The sequence below is a fragment of the Molossus molossus genome, unplaced genomic scaffold (assembly GCF_014108415.1).
Source record: "Molossus molossus isolate mMolMol1 unplaced genomic scaffold, mMolMol1.p scaffold_m16_p_5, whole genome shotgun sequence".
NCBI lineage: Eukaryota > Metazoa > Chordata > Mammalia > Chiroptera > Molossidae > Molossus > Molossus molossus.
In genome coordinates this window covers 30,212,411-30,227,931 of record NW_023425388.1, presented here as the reverse complement: position 1 = coordinate 30,227,931, position 15,521 = coordinate 30,212,411, and the positions used below count along the sequence as shown (strand labels likewise).

Below are 15,521 nucleotides of genomic sequence, written 5' to 3'. Positions count from 1 at the left end.
GCTGCCTCCTGCACGACCCCAACCAGGGCTGGGGATTGAACTGCAAACAAGATACCTGCCCTTGACTGGAATCGAACCCTCGACTCTTTGGTCCAAGGGCCGACACTCTAACCACTGAGCCAAATCAGCCAGGGCTTGGCTTCCTAATTTTTAACATACCTCACTATCAGTTTCTTTTCAGTCTCATTTGCTGATTTCTCATCTTTCCAAACTTTATCATTAAAGAACCCCAGGATTCAATCATCAAATTTCTTCCCTTCTCTATCTAAACTCCTTAGGACATCTCCTCCAATTTCACAGCTTTAAATAGCATTTATAACCCAAATATATTATCTCCAGTCTGGACCACTCCCTTGCTTATTTATCCAACTGTGTACTCAATATTTCTACTTCATGTCTAATGCACATCTAAATATCATTCTGAGATAAGCTCTGATCTCTCCCACCCTGACCGGCTCCCCTTGAAGGCTTTTCTACCTCGCTAACAGTAATTTCCTCCTTCTGGTGGCTCAAGAACTATAGAAGTCATCCTTTTTTTTTTATCCTCACCTGAGGACATCTTTCTAATTTTTGTTCAGATAGAGTAGGAGGGAGGGAGAGAGAGACAGAGAAAAACATCAACGTGAAAGGGACACATCGAGTGGTTGCCACCCGCACAACCCAACCAGGGCCAGGGACAAACCACAATCGAGGTATGTGCCCTTAGCGGGAACCGAACCCAGGTCTCTCTGGACCGCAGGCCAACGCTCTAACCGCTGAGCCAAATCGGCCAGGGCGAAGTTATCCTTGATTCTTTCATCTCATATACACAAATCAACTTCATCAATAAATCCTACTGACTACCTTCAAAACAGATCCACAACCTGTCCATATCTCATCATCTCCACTACTGATCCAAATACCATCATTGTTCATGATTATTATAATCACTTCCTAAAGGTCCCCACTTCCATCCTTACCCCAGCATCCCTCACACCTATTCTAAGCAGCCAGAGGGATCCTGATAAATTGTAAACCATTCATCTTACTACACCGCCCCATACCCTCTGTATCCATTACACCCAAGAGTAAAACCCAGTCCTTATCAGGCCTGACATACTCTGACTTTCCATGACTTCATCCCCAACTAATTTTCCTCTCCTCACCCCACTCTAAATATATAGGTATGCTCCCGCCTCTAACCTCTGCACCTGTTTCCTCTACCCATAATGCTCTTCTCCAAATTTCTGCACAACTCTTTCCCTTAGTGCCTTCAACATTTATTAAAATGTCACTTATCAGTGAGGCCTCCTCTACCCACTCTATTTTAAACTGCAACTCTTCCCTGAAAAGTTCTATTCGCCCTCCTGGTTTTCTCCTCCACAGAATTTATACCTTTTAATATACTATATAACATACCTACTCATTGCCTATTCCACACTTTCTCCTCCAACTAGAATAAAAGTTCCCTAAGACACAAATTCCTGTCTCTCTCTTTCATCTCCATATCCCCCCACCAACAGCAGATTAGCACAGAGCTAATACCTAATAAACATCTCCTGAATGAACTAATGAATTAAGGCTCAACAAACACTTGGGGGAAAAAAAGAACACAAATCAGAAAATAGTAAGAAATGTTTTAAAAAAATGAATAAATCCTCAGTAAAATTCAAGAATAGAATGCATCTAGACCAGTAGTTCTCAACCTTCCTAGTGCCGCAACCCTTTAATACAGTTCCTCATGTTGTGGTGACCCCCAACCATAAAATTATTTTTGTTGCTACTTCATAACTGTAATTTTGCTACTGTTATGTCTTAGGCAACCCCTGTGAAAGGGCCATTCAACCCCCAAAGGGGTCGCGACCCACAGGTTGAGAACTGCTGATCTAGACTCTGAAACTTAAAAATATTGCCACTGGGGGGAAAAATCAATACAAAGATAGGAAGATAAAGTAAACTGCCAGGAACACAGAAAAAAAAAAAAAAAGGCAAAACAATACAAAATAAAGATTTAAAACAATATGCCCTCGCAGGTGTGACTCAGTGGTTAGAGTGTGGGTCCATGCACCTAAAGGTCTCAGGTTTGCTTTCCAGTCAAAGGCAAGTTCCTGGGCTGTAGGTTAGCTCCCCGGCACCAGTCAGGGCACTACGTGCAGGAGGCAACCAATTTTTTTTGTCTTTATTGATCTGCGAGAGAGAGGGAGGGAGAGGGAGAGGGAGAGAGAGATAGAAACATCAATGAGAAAGAACATTGACTGCATGCCCACTGGGGATCGGGCCCACAACCAGGCATGTGCCCTGACTGGGAATCAAACCGGTGACCTCTTGGTGCATGGGTCGACGCTCAACCACTGAGCCACACCGGCTGGGCAAAGCAACCGACTGATGTATCTCTCTCACGAGGATGCTTCCTTCTCTCTCTCTTAAAAAAAAAAAAAAAAAATCAATGGAAAACATATCTCCGGGCGAGGATTAACAACAACAAAATACAAAAGGAAAAAGACAAAGTTTAGCAATGATTTTATACAAATATTTTCCCAAAAAATTATCGCATATAAGAGGTTCACAATAATGAATGACAAGTTTGATTCTATATTAAAACTTTTAAAGCAAACTTATTTTCATTTCCATACAAAAGAATATAGGTAACTTTAAAAATGAAACAGCATTTGTAGTAGAGTGCTTACCAACAGTATCATTTAACAGTTACTTTTGAAAAACATGCCCTGGCCAGTTTGGCTCAGCCATTAGAGCATCGGCCAGAGGACCAAAGGGTTGAGGGTTTGACCCCCGGTCAAGGGCAGGTACCTCGTTTGCAGGTTTGATTCCTGGCCGTGGTCAGGGTAATGCAGGAGACAACCTATTGATGTGTCTCTCTCCCATCAATTTCTCTCTCTCTCTCTCTCTCCTCCTCCCTCTTTTCCTCCCTATCTAAAAATCAACAGGAAAATATCCTCAGGTGAGGATTAAAAAGAAAGAGAAAATAAAAACCTACTTATACAAGGATTTCCCAAAAATGAAAGATTAAAAAGATATTCTCACAAAAAATAATTTTAGCTATTTGACCTACCTTACTCAGAGGGGCTTTGATTTTTTTCAAACACAAAGCAAGAAGTTCCCTGGATTCTAGTGCACATTGTATCCAAGTTCCTGGTGGCTGGAAATATCTAAGTAAAAAGATAATATACTGAAACCCAGCATCTCTCAAGGAAAAACAAAAATTTCCATGTGCATATGCAGATATAACACCAATTATCAGCCAGATATAATAACCCACAGTTGATCTGAAGCACTTAACCCAAATGTATTTTAATAGTTCTAAAAAAACTTTCAATTAGACCAGTATCTTTAGTTTAAAAGGTAAAATTCTGGGTACTTGCCAAAGCCAATCCCAAGTAACCATTAAAGAGGTCTTATTACTTCATGTACCAGTAAGAACTCCAATGAGGATAACAAAATGACCAAAAGTTTCTTGAATCTCAAAATAGCATTAAAATGATTTATAATGAACTTCTATAATGCTTAGAACTATTTATTTCTCACACACAAATAAATCAGTAACTCATACTATGCACCAAAATAGTTTAGACTATTCATCTATTTCAAGTCCCTTTCCAAATTTTAATTGTAAACTCAAGTTTTAAAATCTTACATAAAACCTAACTAAATTAAAATTGAAATCCCTTATGCATATACTTTTAGTTTTTTAGCCTAGTCTACCCAGGGATAAATGCCTAACACATAGTTAAGTGCTCAATAAATGCATGTTAAATACACAATACTTCTAAATATGAATGCTTTATTTTCCCCCACTTTTTTTTTTTTTAATCCTTACCCGAGGACATTTTTGCATTTATCTTCAGATAGAGCAGGAGGAAGAGAGGGAGAAGAGAGAGAGACATCGATGTGAGAGAGACACATCGAATAGTTGCCGCCCACATGACCCAACCAGGGCGGGGGACAAACTGCAAGCAAGGTATGTGCCCTTAGCGGGAACCGAACTTGGGACTCTCCGGTCCACAGGCCAACTCTCTGACCACTGAGAAAACTGGCCAGGGCTCCCCCACACTTTTAAAGATTCAATGAAAAATGTTATACAGGTCCCTTTGTGATAAGTATGTTTTTGGAGTTAGAAAGGGCTTCATATATCATCTAATAAAGTTCCTTCACTCTGATGAAGAAATTAAAGCCAAGCGTAGTTAAATGGCCAAGAGTTAATGGGCCAAGAGTTTCAAAAAGCTAGTTTATAAGAAATCCAAGACAAACCAGGTATCCTGATTCTTTATCCAGTGCTTTTTTTTTTTTTAAAATCCTCACTTGAGGATATTTTTCTGTTTATCTTCAGACAGAGTGTGAGGGAGAGAAAGGGAGAGAGAAAGAAACATAGACGTGAGAGGGACACACTGACTGGTTGCCTCTCGGGGACGAACCATAACCAAGATATGTGACCTAGGCTGTAATCAAACCCGAGACTCATTGGTCTGCGGGCTGTTGCTCTACCGCTGAGCCAAACTGGCCAGGGCTCCACCATGCTTTTAAGAATAACAAATATTTATAATAGATTAAGCCTCACACTTCAAAGCTTGCAAACTGTAAACCCCATGAAATAGCACAAATTTTCACGTTTATATATATGTACACGTTTTAGGTATTTTTCTGGGGAGATACATTTTTCAAATTCTCAAAGGAATTCATAAGCCCCTCCCCTCCAATCAAGTTAAGAAATGCTACAATCCTACCCATTTGGGAAATCAAAGGCATATAATTTTATACAAACGGTTCCAGTGGGCAGTTCTGTGTTACACAATGGTCTATTAGACAGATTTAAATAAAGTTAATGAGTAAAGAATAAAACATTAATTTTCAGGTCTTCTGCCTTAAAATCTAGTCTTTATCTCAGACCATTTCAGATATGATTTACCAAACTTTTTTTCCCATCAACTATAGTCATTTTAGTTACATGAAAACATTCATAGATATAATTTTTAAAACAGACTGCTAAATTACTTAAAACGTATAGTGGTTTGTTTTTTTTAATCATACATAGCTTCTAGTGACTAAGGGGGGAAAATTATGTTAATAACAGTAGTAGGTCCTTAATAAACTGTTTTCACCCTTACAAACATCAACTCGTTATCTGTTAACTGTATATATCAAACCTAATAATCTCTTAACAGAAAAAGAACAGATTCAAATACCTTTATACTATCTTTATCAGATTAGCAGGGCAAACTAAAAAGTACACTACAAAACTGCAAATTCTAAAATCTTTGGCAACACTGACATAAGTACAAATTAAATCTCAACTACATTCCCTTTATTCATGTACCTTGATAATCTTGGCATAGCCTGGCTGCTCTTTACATATAAATCTCAACTGTACATAACATGAATAGTACACCATACCTTTGACATTGTTTGCAGAAAGATATAGAGACCTGCTTTGGAATGCCTTGGCTGATGTCGACTTTACTTCGCAAACAGGCCACACAAATATTGGCAGGATTTGGACTAATTACAACACCACATTCGCAGCACAAGCTTAAATAAAAAAGCATAAAATTTGCAAATTAGATTTCATAAATGCACTGGTTAAATTTAAAACTATCAAATAAATAAACAAAGGCTTTCAAATTAGGGCCACAATATCTCTACCCTTAAAGCGGCAAATAAAAAAGAGCAAGAACAACCTGAAATAATGAGGTTAAAAAACAAGGATGGCCAAAATTTCAAAAAGCCTCAAAATATGGCTCATGCCCAAAGGGCCTAGAGAGTGTAAATTATTTCTAACAGTAATCAGATAGCATTATAGTCCAAAGGCAATTTTTTAAAGCCTCAGTATAGCACAGGGACTGCCAAAATGTAAACATTATCCAAAGCAGAACATTTTTAAAGGATGGAAAGAATCCAGTATTGTGTCTAGTGATCAGTAGAACTGACGGGAGTGTTATGATCCTAGGTGTACTGGAGGCAGAAAATGTCTAAGAATCACTGGACTTGTCCAAAAGAAACGTCCCATCTCTGATGTCCCATATGGTAGCACAAATGGCTACTGAGCACTTGAGATGTTCCTAGCACAACTGAGGAACTGAATATTTAATTTTATTTCATCTTATTTAGAGTGGCTAATGGCTGTGGTATTGGACAATGCCCATCTAGAAAAATGCATGATGAATATATTAACACTCTTAAAGCAAATATTAGTGGTAACAAATTTTCCTAGTAAAAATGAATTCTATTTTCTCAGGAAGTGAGGCTTTTTTTTCTTTTCACTTAAGACAAAGAATTCCACCCTCAAAAAAAAGTGCCCCCCCATCTCACATGTGTCCGGGGGTGCGGTCGGTGGCTTCCGTCATGTACTCCATCGTGCTGCGTGCGCTGGTTCTAAAAAGGACAACATCGTGGGATTTGTCACGTGTCTATCCACTTCCTTACACAAATCTTCCTTCTGCCTCTCTGAATAAGGCACCAAGCCTCGTAATGCAGCAAAGAAGAAACACCCATTCCACTTGGTAACTTTGAAAGAAGTAACCTGAATATCACAAGGAAGCGAATTCCGGGGTCTCCCACCTGCAAGACCATCTCGGGTCACTACACTCGGCCGTGTCACCTGGGCACGAACCCCAGCCGGCTCAGGGCACCCCATGCCTCGGCTCGAGCAGGAGTCCCCGGACGGTGTCACCGCGCCGCGAGCCACCGCCGGGTCCCCGCACCCTGCCGGTGAGACCTCACAGGGTCTCTGGACCGCGGCGCACGCGGGGCGCGCACGCGGCCAAGGGCGGCCGAGCCCAGGGAGTCCGCCCCATTCTTTCCTCAGGGACCCCACGCGACAGCAGCCTGGGTCTCGGCCCCCAGAACCTACTTAGTGCCTGTGGTTAGGGCCCCAACTGGCTGAAAACCCGCAACAGAACTACTGACTGCCACCTACCCCAACGGCCGCTACAGCCAGCTCGGTACGGGAAAGATCTCGCGACAGAAGAGATTCAACTCTCGCGGGCCGAGAGTTGCGAGTTAAAGGGGAAGGTGGGGACGGAGAAAGGGGAGGGCACAGGCGGGCAGTGGGCGGAGCCCGGGGCGGGGCCGCTGCGGAGGATCCTGGAGGAGAGGCCGGTTCCGTAGTCCTGCGGAACCTGAGATTTACTCGTCCTTACCCACTCCTATTGGGTTATCATCTTCCTTACCGATGTTCTTGGGCCCGAGTTAACTCCAAACCAACCTCGCCCACTTTTCAGATATCCGGGCTGGGAGCTTGCTTCTTGGTGAAATTATATAAAAATTATCTGTAAACGGTATCACATAACACAAAGAAATTAGAGTAGATCCCATGGAGGGCAGTGCCTTTGTCTATTTTGTTCACCATCATATGCCTAATGCCTGCCATATCCTACCTAAAGGATCATAGGAATATTTGTTGAGCAGATGAAAGAAAAAATGTAGGGCATAATCATTTGCAAAGAAGTCTATGCCATTTTATGCCACTCTGATTAGAATGTACTTCCTAATAGTGCACTTAATGTTTTCTCATAACTTTATACCTTGAGCATAGAGCAGAACAGACCATGTCTAAACACTCTTTCTCATGACAGAATTTCAAATATTTGAAGAGCACCTCATATTTTCTTCTAAGTGTTCTCACCCAAATTTCAAGGAATATCAAGGTCATTTTATAGTAGGTGATCAAAGAAGGCCTGTCATCATTTCTTGCCCAGGGTACTTAAGTAGTCTCCCCTTCATTTTTTTTTTACTTCCAGACTTCAATCCATTCTTCTAAAATGCAAATCTGATTTTATCACACTCCCGTTTTCAATCCTTCAGTGGTCTCTGATCATCTTCTGAATTATTCCCAATTCTCTACATAGAAAGAAGACTCTTCAGGATCTGACCCTGACAAACCCTGTCACATTCCTAAGCACAGAGCCCCCTGGAAGGTCCTCACAAGAACTAGTCCACCTTTGCTTATGCCTGGGACACTTCACCTTAAAGATTAAGCTCGAGCACCCTGTATTCATTCCCTATTGCTACCATAACAAATACCACAAATTTTGTGGCTCAAAACAACACAAATTTATTATCTTACTGTTCTGGAGAGTATAGGTCTAAAAATAGAGTATATTTTAATAGAGTATAGCTCCTCCTCCTTTACATATGGTCCAATAACATCTTGATAGGAGGTATATGCCTCTATAGTAGTATTCACAACATTAAATTGGATCATACATGTTCTACTCTGCATGTTCCACAGCTTCAAACTGCTAGAGAGCAATCTGGGTCTGGTTCCTCTCAGTATTCACTGCACCTAACACAGTGCCTGGAACAAAACACACCCTCAGTGTATCTTGTTCAATTATCCATTTGATATAACAACACACAAGAGAGAGTATTTATCTCCTTATTTTTTTTAATTCACATTACCATTTCCCTTAAGCCAAATACCACTAGGAAGACAACTGTAGTAAAACAGATTGTGTTTATTATTCATTGAAGTAAGTACAAACAGACCATGAGGAATCACAGAGTGTTTTAGTAAGAGGGTGTTAGAAAAAAAAAGTATCATAAATTTGGCAAGGTGACTGGGGGAGGGTCTAAGAAAGCAAGGATTTGCTGTAGATCAGATGCTGTCAGAAAGCAGTGGCAATTCTATGATTGACTATCTCAATAAATCTTATAGATAGGAAGAAAGACAGAAGGGCAAAGCAGCAATTGTTAAAGAAGTAACAGTCACTTGTTTTGGTCGAGAGAGGGAGTAAGTGTTTGGTATTTTGTGGTGGTACAGTGACTTTGTAATTATCTATGCCTAGACAAAATTATGCAGTGGCCTTGCTTTGTCTTATTTTATCATGGTCTCAGAGTAACCTTGTCTAGGTTGATATTCTATGAAATTGTTTATGGCTAACAGAAGAATAACATGGTCTACCTGGGAGTACAGGCCAGCCTTTTTTTCTTTCCCAACATACTCCTTCAATACCCTGGTTTTTTTGTTGTTGTTGTTGTTGTTTTTTTATCCTCACCCGAGGACATTTTTCCATTTTTTGTTCAGGTAGAGTGGGAGGGAGAGAGAGGAACAGAGAGAGAGAGAAACATCGATGTGAAAGGAACACATCGAGTGGCTGCCACCCGCACAACCGACCAGGGCCGGGGACAAACTGCAACCGAAGTACGTGCCCTTAGCGGGAACCGAACCCGGGTCTCTCAGGACCGCAGGCCGACGCTCTAACCGCTGAACCAAACCGGCCAGGGCTCAATACCCTGTTTGATATGGCACCAAGTGCCATACTGCCAGGCTTGTTAGGTACTGAATATACAACAATTAACAACACAGACATGGTCCCTGCCCTCATGGAGCTCACATTTTACAGGTGAGGCTGATTCTCCAAAAGACTGGGTAATTTGCTGAGAGTTCTGTAGCAAATGAGTTGGCAGAACCAGGACCTGAACTATAGTTTGTCTAACTGTACCCATGCCCTCAACACCACATCAGGCTGCCTGTCCTTCTGAGGCTCAGGCTGTCTATTCTTATTCACAGGCTTTTTTTTTTTTTTTTAAGAAACTGTTCATTTTCCATCAACCTTATTACCATTTTCTGTTTAAGAATCTGTGGAAGAACAGCTTAAAAGTACTCAGTGGTTATTCCTAAGTAAGCACATTTGGATGTCAGAAAGAAGTACTTTCTAAAATGTCTGGGTATGTAGCTAATTTACTTTAGGGTAATTTTCAGTCAGTTGAACCATGGCTTTCCAATTAATTATAAAAAATTAGAATATTGAGGAAATAATCTGGGAAGTATTTTCCAGAATATAAGGACATGAAATTCACAGATTGAAAGGATCCACCTAATTATCATCAAAATGAATAAAAATAGGCACTCACCAGAGATCATTATGCTGAGGATCAGAACACTGGTAATGAAAGTAAGATCCTACCTGGAAGCTTCCAGAGAGTAAAAAAAAAAAATTCACATACAGAGGATTAAGATCAGAGTAGCTTCAGCCTTCTCAACAGCAACACCAGAAGAAATACTTTGAAAATTCTGAAGGAAAAGTATTTCCAACCGTGAATTCTATTCTAGGCCGAATTATCAATATAGTGTGAATGTAGAATAAAGATATTTTCAGCCATACCCTCTGAGGAAGTTACTGACAGATACAAAGCAAGAGAATTCAATGGAGGAAATGGCCTTTTCAAAAAATGGTGTTAGAGCAAGTGGATGCCAATCCATAAGCAAAAGAATAAACCTCAGCTTACGTCTCACACCTCCTGTAAAAGTTAACTCAGAGTGCATCACTGATTTAAGATAAAATGTAAAACTATAAAATTTTACCAAAACTCAGGAGAAAATCTCTGTGATCTAGGACTAGGGAAGAATTTTTATGTTTGACTCCAAAAGCATGATCCATAAAAGGGAAACATTGGTAAGCTGGACATCATCAAGATTTAAAAACTTGCTCTGTTGAAAGACACTGTTAAGAGGATAAAAAGACAAGCTACTCTGTGGGAGAAAGTATGTGCAAACCGTAACCACTTAAGGACTAGTATCTTAAATACATAAAGAACTCTCAAAACTTAAACTTGAAAAAAACCAAACTAATTAGAAAATGGGCAAATGACATAGACATTGCACTGAAGAGGATATCCAGTAGTCAAATAAGCAGATAGGAAGATATTTAATGTCATTAGCCGTGCAGATTAAAAGCACAATAAAATATCACTACCCATCTATCAGAATGGCTAAAATAAAAAGTAGTGATAACACCATATGCTGGCAAGGATGCCAAGAAACTGGATTACTCATATATTGCTGGTGGGAATGTAAAATGGTAAAGCCATTTTACAACTTGGCAGTTTCTTAGAAAACTAAAAATACAACTACCATACAACCTAGCAATTGTACTCCTAGGCAGTTATCCTAATGAAATGAAAACTTATGTTTACATAAAAACCTGTACACAAATGTTTATAGCAGCTCTGTTTGTAGTAGCCAAAGCACCCCAGATATCTTTCAATGGATGAGTGATTAAGCAGTGTTACATCCATACCATGAAATGCCATTCAGCAACAAGAAGAAATGAACTAGAGTATTGTACAAACAACAACCTGCATAAATCCAGAGAATTATGCTGATGGGGAAAAAAAAAATCAATTTCAAAAACTTACACACTGTATTATTCCATTTATATAACATTCTTGAAATGACAAAATTAAAGAGCTGGAGAACAAATTAATGATTGCCAGAAATGAAGAAAAAGGCAAAGGGCAGGAAGTAAGTAGATGTGGCTATTAAAAGACAACTTGAAGGATCCTAGTAGTGATGGAAATGTTCTGTATTTTGACTGTATGTATGTCAATATCCCAGTTGTGATATTGTACTATAGCTGTGCAAGATGTTGTCATTGGGGGAACAGGTTAAAGGGTTCGGGGAATCTATTTTGTTTCATACAACTGCATGTGAATCTACAATTATCAAAAAGTTTTTAAAAGTTTGATTTTTTTTTTTTTTTTAAGATATAGGGTAAATTTTTCTGTTTTAGGAAAACAACTCCCTGGTTTTATCTTTTGTAATTTCTTTTCACAAAGCTTCAACACTTTGGTCTTCATCATTGGTTGGCTAATTAACCTCATCCACATTACACTTTTCCCCAGTCTCCTTACCACTAAGAGCAATTATGAGACACAACATAGGAAAACTTTAGCTTTCTTAACAAAAAAGGCACAAACTCAGCAGGTATGCCATTTTGCTCTCATTCTTTGCCCCTTTGCTCTTTTGTCTGCTTCCTGTCTGGAATGCAGAAGTGATACCTGGTGGTATAGCAGCCACCTCCTGAACATAAGGAGGTGCAGCAGCCACCTCCTGAACATAGGCTACAAGCAATCAAGGCAAATACCATCATGCTAAGGCTGATGTGGCAGACAGCTAGAAGGAAGTGTCCACTTCAGAGTTCAATTTAAGGAGAAAAAAAGCTACTGTATTTAAGCCACTATTGGCCAGGTTTTCTATTATTTGTAATGGAACACGTTTCTAACAGATTCCTCACTCACAGGAGAGTCTCAGCAGAGCTGATACATTTTGCCTATCTTACAAGACTACTGTAAGGATGAAAAGCATGGTAACTACTTAACATTCTTTGTGTGTTTCAGAAACCAAATTGGTGATACTGTCTTTTCCTTTCTTCTTTCTCTACTATATTTAATGTTTCTATTCTCCTCAGCTTGGCCTGAATTTGTGTTATAATCAGCCTCTTGCCAGTCTCTCTCCTAAATGTATTAGGCTTTTGTTGTAGCTCAGCTCAGAGATTTTTGATGATCTTTCTACACCATTCCAGCCCAGAGCAGTCACTGCCTTCTTCGACCTCACAGTACTTACTGTCTGCACCTTCGAATTGTAATTCATCATGCACTGCCCCATGACATTTCTCATAGGGCTGTCACAGAATAATAGATGTTTAGTGCTGGAAGGGACATTAACGATCACCCTCTCCAGCCACCTCAGTGTGTGTGAATTGTAGTGTAACTCCTGGATTTTTCTTATCTCTTCACGGGTTTACAGCTTATCAACCCAATTAGATCTTAAGCTGCTAGATTCAAAGAAATGTTGACAACTTTTGATTCCATTCAATAAATCAATTGTATCTTTTGTTTTTTTTGGTACAAGCCCCTAGCGGGAACCAAACCCAAAACTCTCTGGTCCGCAGGCTGAGTCGAACTGGCCAGGGCGAATCAATTGTATCTTCATTTTTCATCTGCCACATTCCATATTTTTATCTGAGCCTAGCAGATGTTTAATTTGGAGTTTGAAGCCTTTCTGTTGCATTATCTTTTTGCAGTAATTCCTTAATGATCAACTGGTGATTAACAAGCAAGTATAATTTTTTTTTAGTGCCATTGCTATTGTTTAGGTAACAAGAAAAATATTAGATAACTGGCTTTGAAGAGTACATCCTGTAGCTGTCATTCATCTCCATTATAAACCACACTTGATTTTTGACGTGTATAGATAGTCTCTTCATTTTTAAAAATTTTACATTTCTGCATTTTAAAAAGAGGTTGGTCATCATTTTAGATGCATGCTTCTAATTAATGTACTTGGACATGTTACTTTGGGAACATACCTTTGGCTGTATAATCTGAGTTTATTTATAACATTCTGAATACATACTACTTAAATCTATGAATTCAAGATACTGTAGTGAATATAAATTTTTTAAAATATGTAAGCTGTGGACTTCCCGGTGAAGATGGCAACTTAGGTAAACACTGTACTCCCCTCTTCCCACAACCACATCAAAATTACAACTAAACTACAGAACAAACATCCTTTGGAACCGCCTGACATTGAGCTGAATGCAAGTCCTACAACTACGAAATTAAAGAAGAAGCCACATCAAGACTCGTAGGAGGGGCAGAGGTGGATGGGCTGGTCCCACATCCACATGTGGCAGATAAAAATCATGAGACTTCAGCTGTGAAGGTCCTCCCTGAGGAGCAAGGGGTCCCCGTCCTACACCAGGCGCCCAGCTCAGGTGACAGGAAGAGAAGTCCCCATAACTTCTGGCTGGAAAAACCGACGGGAACTGAGGCTCAGGGAGGCTGAGGCTGCTGCAGTCCCAGACAGTTCATCTTAAAGCACCCATGCATGGACTTACTCAGACTCACTCCTTGTGGGCTCCAGCATTGGGGAGGCAGCTTGAAAGGCACCAGAGATATACAGGGAAGAACTGAGTTGTTTGGCATCAGGGCAAAGGCTGGAGAGACAGCTTTCTTGCGGACAGGCGTGCTGGAAGAGACTGTGGTTCCTTTGGTGAGACCTTCCCCCATGAGACAGCAGACAGGCACATATCTGGGAGGGCAGCAACCTGACTCATACTGTTTGACCCGCCCTGGTGATCCCCTGAGGCCCTGCCCCAACCAACTTTCAGGCTCACCCGAGCTGTTTCCAGTGACTTTGTAATAGAATTGGCCTGCCTTGGCTCTTCCTTCAGATTTTCCTAAATTCTCTCAAACAAGCAGTATCTGGTCTCAGTGAGCCCCATACCTCCCCTTAAGTGGCCCCAGAACTGGCACTAGAAGCAGCCAGCCTTGATGCACAGCTTGGCTTTCCCTAGGCACCCCCAAGCCCAGCACAAGAAGTAGCCATCTGAAGATCACTTTGGAGCTGATGCCGGGTGGCCCCAGATAGAACACAGGCATTGGCTCACCTTGTCCCAGAGCCAGCGTACCCAGTGGACAGCTTCAGACCACATCGAAACACCACCATCCAACCACCTCCACAAGTGACACACTCAATGAGTGGACTCAGTGGGTACCAGAGCCCCACTGAAGTAAGTCTTGCTGTGTGTGGTGGGCCCCTGCACAGCTGATCACCATGGTAGTGAGAGGTCAGTGGTCGGGGGGCATAGCCAGTCCTTTCAGCTGATCAGCCTGAATAAATCCCTCCTATTGGACTCAATTACAACAGAAGGGTGTAAAGTCCAAATGAGGGGTGCACCTCAAGGGCCCAGCTAGTGACTATGGAGACTCTGCCATAGGACCCTACAGGACAACTCCGTAGGCCACCCTATGAAGCCCAGGAGACATAGCAACTCTACCTAATACATAGAAACAAACAGGGAGGCAGCCAAAATGAGGAGACAAAGAAACATGTCCCAAAGGAAAGAACAGAACAAAACTCCAGGGGAAAAAAATTAAACAAAATGGAGATAAGCAATCTAACAGATGCAGAGTTCTAAAGATTGGTTATAAGGATGTTCAGTGAACTTAGTGAGAATTTCAAAAACTTTGGGAGAACATCAAGGAATGTAGTGAGAACCTCAAGAGCATAATAAAGGACCAATCAAAAATGAAGGATGCACTAATTGAAATAAAGAATAATTTACAGGGAATCAATAGTAGAGGAGGTGAAGCCAAGAAGCAAACCATCAGTTTGGAATATAAGGGAGCAAAAACACCCAATCAGAACAGCAAAAAGAAAAAGGAATCCAAAAAAATGAAGACAGTATAAAAAGCCTGTGGGACAACTTCAAGCATACCAACATTCACATCATGGGGGTGCCAGAAGGAGAAGGGAGAGAGCAAGAAATTGAAAACCTATTTGAAAAAATAATGACAGGAAACTTCCCTAACCTGGTGAAGAAAACAGACATATACGTCCAGGAAGCACAGAGAGTCCCAAACAAGATGAACTCAAAGAGGTCCACACCAAGACACATCATCATCAAAATGCAAAGGATTAAAGACAGAGAGAATCTTAAAAGTGGCAATAGAAAAGCACTTAGTTACCTACAACAGAGCTCCCATAAGACTGTCAGCCGATTTCTCAAAAGAAACTTTGCAGGCCAGAGGGAGTGGCAAAAAAGTTTAAGTAATGAAAACCAAGGACCTACAACCAAGATTACTGTATCCTGAAAAGCTATCATTTAGAACTGATGGCCATATAAAAAGTTTCCCAGACAAGAAAAAGCTAAAGGATTTCATCATCACCAAACCAGCATTATAAGAAATGTTAACAGATCTTCTTGAAGCAGATGAAGATAAAAAAATATGAACAATAA

The 15,521-nt window shown here is 40.5% G+C and overlaps 1 protein-coding gene across 1 annotated transcript in view; it reads right to left on the bottom strand.

Moving 5' to 3' along the window:
- The window catches only part of NMD3 (NMD3 ribosome export adaptor), a 32,267-nt gene extending 25,318 nt beyond the window's left edge, over positions 1-6,949 (bottom strand). Inside the window, exons 1-4 of the mRNA XM_036243831.1 lie at positions 6,908-6,949; positions 6,301-6,363; positions 5,386-5,520; positions 3,050-3,146 (exon numbers count right to left, since the gene is read on the bottom strand). Coding sequence (XP_036099724.1) covers positions 3,050-3,146; positions 5,386-5,520; positions 6,301-6,344 — 276 coding nt within the window. The 5' untranslated portion in view covers positions 6,345-6,363; positions 6,908-6,949. The remainder of the gene's footprint in view (positions 1-3,049; positions 3,147-5,385; positions 5,521-6,300; positions 6,364-6,907) is intronic.
- Between the last annotated feature and the right edge of the window lie 8,572 nt (positions 6,950-15,521).